The sequence below is a fragment of the Anopheles ziemanni genome, chromosome 2 (genome assembly GCF_943734765.1).
Source record: "Anopheles ziemanni chromosome 2, idAnoZiCoDA_A2_x.2, whole genome shotgun sequence".
In the NCBI taxonomy this organism is placed as follows: domain Eukaryota; kingdom Metazoa; phylum Arthropoda; class Insecta; order Diptera; family Culicidae; genus Anopheles; species Anopheles ziemanni.
In genome coordinates, this window is record NC_080705.1 from 32,219,537 (window position 1) to 32,228,617 (window position 9,081).

Here is a 9,081-nt window from a genome sequence, read left to right on the forward strand (position 1 = left end):
ACAAATTTATCATTTTCTTCGTTTTGCAGCTATGAGCAAATTCGCCAGCATGATCGACACGTCGATGATCGTGAAGTGGTTCCGCGATTTTGCGCTCGAGCGACGCGTCGGTCACATCATCTACTGCGTGGAGCAGGGTGAGTGGCCCGTTGGCAAGTCGTACTCTGCGTACACCGGTTGTCTCGGCATCGACCTGGACATTCCACTGTACGAGACGATCAAGCGCATCATTCCGGTGAACGATGATGCGGTACGTCGATCAACTTCCAGCACGCCGGATGTGATCACGATCACGACCGATCACCAGAACGCGAAACAAATCAGCAGCCAGGCGGCCGCCATCCAGCAGCAACAGAACCAGCAGCAGCAGCTTCAGCACCAACAACACCAGCAGCATTCCGCTGCGGCGGTTGCGGCTGCTGTGGCAGCGGCCGGTGGAAGCGGTTCGGCCGCTGGGAATGTGGTTGCCTCGCTTATGAGCAGTGGAGTAGTCGGCGCTTCGTCGTCCGGATCTTCGGCGGCGATGAATCACCAGAGTATGTCCATGGCGGCTGCGCATGCAGCTGCGACTGCGGCGGGTGTATCGATGCCGCCGGCAAGTAAGAAACGCAAGCGTCATATTGCTATCGATGTTGAAACCGAGCGGGCGAAATTGCATGCGCTGCTGAATAATACTCAGAGTCCAGGTAATGATCGATTTTGCTTCTTTTTCTAATATTATAGCTTCTTTTCTAATTCTAATTCCATTCAAAAGTAGACATTATGCCGCTGTAGTAGCAAAAGAGTAGACAGACCCTCTTTTACACTACTTACGAGCCTGAACTTTCCTTTCGCCTTACATTGTTTTAAGTTATGTCTATGGATTAATGCTTATTCGCTGGGCAAAAATCATAACTAATTCGTAAAATTAGATAATGTTCCTAGTATTCCTCTTCGATGTAAATAGTTTCGGGAAGTATTTTAGTTTTAAACTTCTGAAACCCATTTAACCGGAAAGTGGATAATATAAACTCCCACTCCCAGGTGGCTTGTCTTATCACACTACCAAAAGGAGACACTATTATGTTAAACTGGGTGCCAAAACCAAATTTTGACTGTCCAGTGACTTCGCCTTGTTGCCATTAGTGCCAAACGAGCAACCATTTTGCCATCGTCGTGTTTTTTCGGAATAAAAAAAAATCGTCAAGTACCCTGTACATACGTTTATGATACAAGATTTGAGATAAGCATTATGCAATTCTGTTTGGTAAGAAATTGCTCACACAATGAGTTTCGTCAATTTGTAATTTGTTTAAATGGTGAACAAAACTTGTCAGATTATTAGATTACTCATTAGGTAATCCGTCAGTCAGTTTATCCAACCCCTTATACTCACCGTCCTACCGTCCTATACTCAAACTAAACTAAACGCTTGAGAGAAATCCGCCACAAAATGCAAACTTGTCAACATATGTGAAAACATTGCGAACCTCCAAGAAGTAAAGATTTTTTTGTAATGACTTATTATCCATTTCTACCTTTTCTTTTTTCCAGTACCTACAGGCAGTTCCAAATCGCAGCAGGCACACAGCTCGACATCGAACAGTGGTGGTGCGGGCGGCAGCCTGCAGTGGAACGATGACGACGTGCAGGAAGTGGTTAGCGGTCGAGGCAATGCTCGCGGTGGCAGTGGGTCCAGCGGAAATGCTAACGCTTTGCAGCCACCGCCAGCACACCAGCACGGCCCACGGAATCAGATGTCGTACCCGAAGCCGACACTCATTCCCGGAACTTCCAGCACACTGACACCGATTGATTTATCTTCGAGGTGAGAATCGAATGGCGAGACGAAAAGTTTGGAGGATAACTAATATGAGTTCGATGTTTCTTTTGTTTCTCCTCACAGTTATAGCCTACCGAAGGTGAACATTGCCGATATGATCAAGAATAGCAGTGGCCTCGGTGGTATGGGTGGCCCGATGGACCTGAGCGAGGTGCAGGACTTTTCGATCGGCAAGAACAAAAAGTCCTCTGCCGGCGGCCAGCAGCTTCCGAGCGGCATCAGCATCACCAGCGCGAACATGTCCTCGGGTATGCTGAGCGCGGCCCATCAGCACCAGCAGCAGCAGCAGTCACCGTCGGCAGCGGTCGCGGCAGCGGCGGCGGCTGGCAAGGGCAAGCTGAACGACATGCTCTCTAAGCTGATGAAAAAGAACAACGTGAGCGTACCGATCGAAGAGCCGCCACTCGGAAAGGAGAAGAAACGCCGCAAGCTGGATGAAATCGTGCTCGGTTTGTCGGCGGCCAAGGAGCACAAGACCATCTTTGGCGACCCAACACCGCCCGGTGGTAGCTTCTCCGGCAGTTCAATGAAGAAACCGCAAATTCCACCGAGCGTTTCCGTCACACCGGCCAGCGCGCCGTCCTCGGTTAGCCAGCAGCCACCGCAGAAACCGTTCACCATCACCGTTACGAGCGTTCCGGGCAATCCGAAGGGTCAAGATGGTAGTGGTGGTGGTCGTGGTAGTTCTTCGTCGAGCAGTGGTCAGAGTGCGGCGGCGGCTGCCGCTAGTATGCAGGCTGCTCTGCAAGGCATGTCCGGTATGGGTGGCGCACTGTCGACGAAGGACAGTCTGAACGCACTATTCGCCCAGGCGGCACAGGTTGAGCAGCAGGCCTTCCTTAAGCAACAGCAGAAGCTGATCCAGTCGCTGCCGGCCAATTCACCCCAGCGCAAGGCCTACGAGGCGATGTTCGCCGAGATGAAGCAGGCGGCAGAGTTGAGCTCGAAGCTTGGCCAGTACGGAAGTGCGCACGATGCGAAGGTTAACAAGTGGCTCGCAGAACAAACGGCCGCCCTTACCGAGCAGGCGATGGGCATGGACTATCTGTCGCGCTCGAGGTCACGGGGTGGTGCTCAATCGTCTGGTCAGGGAGGAACAAGTTCACGCTCTACCCGCGGTTCGGCCAACAGTAGTCTTCAGCAGCAGCAGCAACAGCAGCAACAACAGCAGCAGCAACAACAACAGCAGCAACAACAACAGCAACAACAACAGCACCATCACCAGCAACAACAACAACAACAAGTGGATAGCAATCCGATGCAATTTAACTGGAAGAATCTAACCGGTGATGAGTACGTCGCCGTCATCAACAAAATCAACGGCAAGCGGCTGACCGGCAACAAGGCGCCCCAGCTCAAGCGTCTTACCCAGTGGTTGGCGGACAATCCGGCCTACGAGATCGATCCAAAGTGGGCCGAATCGATCACGCTACCCGGCGGACCGGGTATCCTCGCGACGAAAGGTTCGGATAACAGCGGAAGTGGAAGCGGTGGAAGCTCGGCAAAGCAGATGCGCTCGCAGAACGCAGCCGCAGCCAATCAATACGGCTCGGCTGCCGGCGGCAGTGGTGGCCAGCAATCGGGTGGTGGTGGATCCGCGTCGACATCCGCGTCGTCCTCGTCGAAGAAACACTCCCAGAGCAGCAACAATGCAGCGGCCGCAGCGGCAGCAGCAGCAGCCGCCGCCAGCATGCAGTTCCCGGGACTGGCCGGGCTGAACGCAAACCTGCTCTCGAGCATCCCGGGACTGGGTAGCTTCGATCCGAAGAACAACCCACTGCTTATGCCGTTCGGTGGCATGCCAGGACTGGCCGGGCTCGGTGGGTTGGGAAATTTGAACAACATGAATCTCTTCTCGAATCTGGCCGGTTTGGGCGGACTGGGCGGCGCCGCCGGAGCTGGTGGAATGGACGCGCAAAGTCTCGCCGCCATGATGGCCGCGGCTGGACTCGACCCGACGGCAGCACTGAGTGCGGCCGCCGCCGCTGCCGCTGCCGGAACGCCCACGAAGGGTGGTTCAGGAAAATCACGCGGCAAACAGTCGGCGTCGGCGGTAAACGATGGTGCCGGAACGTCCGGGACCGGATCGGGTCAGCAGGGAGGAGGTGGCGGAGGCTCATCGTCAAAGGGCCAACAACAGCAACAGCAAGCCGCGGCAGCAGCTGCAGCAGCCGCAGCAGCAGCCGCCAACAGTCAGTTCCCGTTCTTCTTCCCCAATCCGAGTTTACTGTACACTCCACTCGGTTTGGGTGGTTTGAATCCGTACGGATTGCCGGGTGCTAGTGGTGCGACGACCGGTACCACCTCGACCACCACATCGCGTCAATCGCAGTCCGGTAAGCAGAATTCGCGCGGTGGCGGTGGTGGAGGAATGGGTTCGGGAAGTTCAGCCTCACAGTCGGCCTCGTCTCCGGGAGGTAGCGGGAAGGGAGGACGCTCGTCCGGGTTGAGCCAACAGCAGCAGCAAGCGGCTGCAGCGGCCGCCGCAGTTCACCAGCAGGCGGCCCGTGAAGCGGCTCAGTTGAGTCTGCTCCTGCCGCACGACACACACTTACTGGAATCTCTGACTCGTTCCGCTGGGCTCGACATTTCGGCTGCCGCAGCGGCCGTGGCCGCAGGTTCGAGTGGTGGCGGAGGAAGTGGTAGCGGCAGTGGTCGCGGTGGCAGTGGATCCAGCGCATCGGACAAACGTGCGCGAGAGAGTGCGGCCGCACAACAGGCCAACAAACAGGCGCTCGAGAAATTGGAACGGGAGCGACGTAAAATCCTGGAAACACTCACCGCCGGGGGCTTCCCGGGAGATTTGGCTGCGATGCAGGCGGCCTTCTCGGGCTCATCCGGCAAGATGTCCTCCTCGTCGAAGGGCGGTAGTAGCAGCAGCAGCAGTAGTAGTGCGGCAGCCGCCTCCGCACAGGCTGCTGCCGCCGCCGCAGCAATGGCGGCCATGTCCGGCAAGGATATGCCGCCGCTGCCCATCCCACCAGAGTTCAGTCAGGCGCTCTTTGCGGGCATGGCAGCCCATGCACTTTCAGCGTCGGCTGCCTCTTCCGGGGCGGGTGGCTCTGGGGGGGCCGGTGGAAGTGGACGATCGTCATCGCCGTCGGCGGCTAAAAAGGCACGCGAACACCAGGACCTAAAGGATGCGTTCGAACAGTTGAGCAAGAACCCGATCGAGCTACTAGCTCGAAGTCTCGGAGTTGGGCCAGCCATTTCCCTCATCCCAACGTCATCCTCGTCCTCCCCAACCCCACCGTCACCTTCCGAGTCGAAACGAGCGCGACACGAAGCGGCTCAACTACAGCACCATCTGTCGAAGCTAGACCCTAAGACCACATCGTTGCTTCTGGGCGGTGGAGTAGGAGGAGGTGGAGGAAGTGCATCCGTTGCGCCGGAAGAGCTGAAAAGTTCATCCCGTTCGAGTCGGTCGAGTGCGGTCGGTGGAAGCAGCAGCAGTAGCGCCACTGACACGGCTGCATCGTTACTCGGGCTCGACAAGGTGACCCTCACACCGGCTAGCATAGCCGCATCATTACCCTCACAAACAACCATCTCGCTTGCGCCATCTCCGCTTCCGAATGCCGCTGGCGGTGGTTCTTCGTCGTTGAACCTGAGCGCCAAAAGTCCGGCCCTGTCGAGTTCGTCCTCATCGAGCAGCAGCTTGTTGATGGAACGCGAGCGTGAACGTGAACGTGAGCATCACCATCGGGAGCGGGAACGAAGCGAACGGCACGAACGGCACGAGCGCGATCGGATGGAGCGTTTAGAGCGACGGGAACGTGAAGAACAGCGGGCCGTCATGGCAGCGGAACGGCTGGTCGGAGGCTCGTCTTCGTCATCGTCGTCAGCGGCGGCGGCGGCGGCGGCCGAGAGAAGCCTACGCTCGTCCGTGGAGAGTAGTATCGCGGCAGACCTAAGTCGTGCGGCAGCCGCTGGACTGTCCGTGTCTCTTGCGAACCCGGGAAGTTCTTCGGCCGCAGCCAGTGGAAGTAGCAGCAACAGTTTGCTTAGCGCGTCACTATCCCTCACCGCGCTGGGTCCACAGAACCTTTCCTCGCCGGGTGGCACAAGTTCCAGCCATGGCGTAGCCGCCTCCAGCTCCTCAGCAGCGTCGGAACACACCACCGGGGGTGGTGGTGGACCCTCACAACAACAACAAGGTGGTGGTGGTGCTCCCGAAATGGATTTGGAAGATTTGATTGCACCTTCCAAGCTTTCGAAATCGAGCGGGGGTATACTGAACGATGAGGACGTCGATCCACAGAAGCAGATAATGTTGCTGAAACAGAAGCAGAAACTTCTGCAGCAGGAACATCTGAAGAAGGTGCACGAGGCACAGGAGGCACAGCGATTGATCGAACAGCAGCGCATCATGGCGGCGGCAGCGGCCGCCGCAGCCGAGCAGAAGAAGCTGCAGCAGCAGCAACACCATCATCAGCATCAGCAGGATCACAGTAGTACTGGAGGACGGCAGTTGACGGAGGAGGAGCTGGCTGTTGAGCCGCCTCCACGATCATCCTCGCGACACCACAGAGAGGAAGACGATGACCAACTGCTGCGTCACCGAAGTAGTGGCGAATCATCATCCAAGCGCCGCCGTGAGCCAACCGGTGAGTTGATGGACGGCACAGCGAGTTCGTCGATGATCGGTGGTGGTGGTGATGGTGGCGAATTGAAGCGCGCACGTGAAGAGGTTGACTCGCTTGGTGAATCGTCACAACATCATCATCAACAACCGACGGTTGCGACAGCTGCACGTTCCGAGGCCGGTTCATATGACGAAGGGCGCGAGCGTGATCATCACCATGATCTGCTTCTTGGCAGCGAGAAAGAATCGTTAGTGGAATCGGACCACGAAGCAGGCGGAGGAGGCGCAGGATTTGGCAGTGCCACGCAACACCACCACGAGGAAGATCGCCGTCGGACATCGAGACGCCAGCAGCAACAACATCACAGCCTGGTCGATGGTGGCGCCGACGACGACGAAGCGAATCGTTCCGAGTCGGAAAAGTCCACTCCGGAGTTCGGTGGTAATTCTTCCGCGATGCCTGGTGGTTCTCTGTCCTCCGGGGCGCGCAAATCAACGCGCTCCAGCACCGACGCCGCCAACTCGAGTGGTGGCGAATCGAACGGCGGTGGTGGTACGTCGTCGTCGGCAGTGGCCCAAGCAGCCGCTCAGCAAGCGGCCTCCTCATCGACCCCTTCCGGTAGTCGTCGAACGACGCGCAGCAAACGACCGCGCAGTGGCGAAGATTTGGAGTCGACGGTCGGTGTTCCCGAGCGGAAGCGTGAGCTGCGATCGAGCGCTGGACGCCAGGCGGCTGCTGCTGCAGCGCGCATGGCCGCCGAAGCGAAGGCGGCTGCAGCGGCCGCAGCTGCTGCCGCGGCTGGTGGGTTCTCCGATAGCAGCACCGGCTCGCTCAACCTATCCGGCACCGGTGGTGGCGGTAAGGATCAGCACGATTCGGACAGGGACGATCAGCCGATTTGACTAAAAACGAGTAAATGACGCTTATAAATGTAGTGTAGTGTGGTCGAGGGAAGTAGTACTAATAGAGAGATAAGCAAAAAAGTGACGAGGTTGAGGCATATAAGAGAAGGAGAGACACGTTCTTAGACATTATATAAGAGAAAAAAGTGACACACACTGATATTACGTACGAAAATATTGCCGGTTCAACACGTCGTCAAGCGAGGGGGGAGGGAGGAGGGCCGAGAGGAGAACTCCTTGGCGCAACAACGTACGCACGTTTTTGTTGTATGTATCTGCGCGTTTCAAACATGGCATCATGGTCCGAAGGTCAGCGATTTTGCGGTACGCTCCTGCTGTTTTCTATCCTTTTTGTGGATGGATAGAAAATAGATGGAGACACAGCAAATAACATCAACAACAACAACAACAACAACCACCACCAAAAGAACATTTAAACGAAAGGAAGCTTACGCTCCGGTGGATGACGGGATTGGGGTTTTTAAAAGTCCGGTGTTCGGTGGAGCACCGAACGATCTTGTGGGAAAGCCCTATCCGTCGTTCGCGATGGACCGTAAGAGAAGAAAAAGACATTTTAGACAACCCGGACACACGCCGTTTTTACGGCGTACGTTGCGAAACATCCACTCACACACTCATTCACTCACACACACATACTCAAACACACACACTCATAGACAAAAGAAGGAATCAAAGGGAAGTTCTCGGATAAGGAGAACGAGACGACGGCGTGGCACATAGTTCAGAACATTTCAATCTGATATGCAATGCGAAACACTGTAACGTAAAAAAAACCACGTATATAAAAAAGTGAAACAAAAACAAATTCTACCCCCATGTGCTCATTCTTGTCACTAAATGAAAGAGAAAAAAAAGAGAAAAAGAAAGAAAAATAGGACAAAACAAAGGAGCGAGAATATTGCCACAAATCAAAACTGAGAAGCAGGCTATAAGTGAAAAAGAGTGTATAAAATAGAAAGATAAATCTAGACTTCATAACAAGTACTCACAGGAAGTATCAACTGAAAGCTTGAGTAGAACCGTATAGAAAAAGAAAGATGGAAACAAACAGTAATATGAGATGTAAACTTAGTAGGTACGAAGGAATCCCATTGACACACGTACGTAAGTTATCCCACACCAGCACACAACAATGCTGCATAGAAGGATGCAAAGTTGCATAGAAGGAGAGAAATTGCACTCGACGATGAATAAGGGAAAAGAATTAGGATTACAAAAAAAATCCTTATTCACAGCCAGGGCGGAAATTGAACCTTCGTTGAGCGTGTCCTGGAAGTTGAAATAGAAATTCGTCTTGGTATTAATGTGTGACTGTGTGTTTGTTGCGTTTGATCGAATGTGTGTGTCTTCTATGTATGGTAGGCGAGAAAAATGGATATAGGAAGAAATTATGGTTAAGTAGGGACACAGTAGGGAAGCAACAGAACCAACTTACCGACCGACCGACGCGACCCAGGGTCAACGGTGATGGTCTACTCGATTCCCGTTTTATTAATTGGAGTGCGAAGAAAAATTACACGATAACAATAATTATTTATTTTTGACATTATTCTGTTTTTAAGAATCATAAATAAATTAGTCTAGAATTTGTCTCGCTGCCTGACGGAAGGTGAGAAAGGGGGAGGAGAATGAGGAGGCCAATATGATGGTCTCCAGGACACAAACATGGAAACAACAGTGTAGTGAGGGGAGCGAATGGAGCTGATTGATGTTCGTGTTGTAACCATCATTTCCATGATCATCGTCATTC

At 54.2% G+C, this 9,081-nt stretch overlaps 1 protein-coding gene across 1 annotated transcript in view; it reads left to right on the top strand.

The window, feature by feature from the left end:
- The window catches only part of LOC131294941 (uncharacterized), a 29,359-nt gene extending 21,397 nt beyond the window's left edge, over nucleotides 1-7,962 (top strand). Inside the window, exons 16-18 of the mRNA XM_058322996.1 lie at nucleotides 30-686; nucleotides 1,534-1,807; nucleotides 1,886-7,962. Of these exons, the coding sequence (XP_058178979.1) occupies nucleotides 30-686; nucleotides 1,534-1,807; nucleotides 1,886-7,310 (6,356 nt within the window). The 3' untranslated portion in view covers nucleotides 7,311-7,962. The remainder of the gene's footprint in view (nucleotides 1-29; nucleotides 687-1,533; nucleotides 1,808-1,885) is intronic.
- Nucleotides 7,963-9,081: the final 1,119 nt, after the last annotated feature.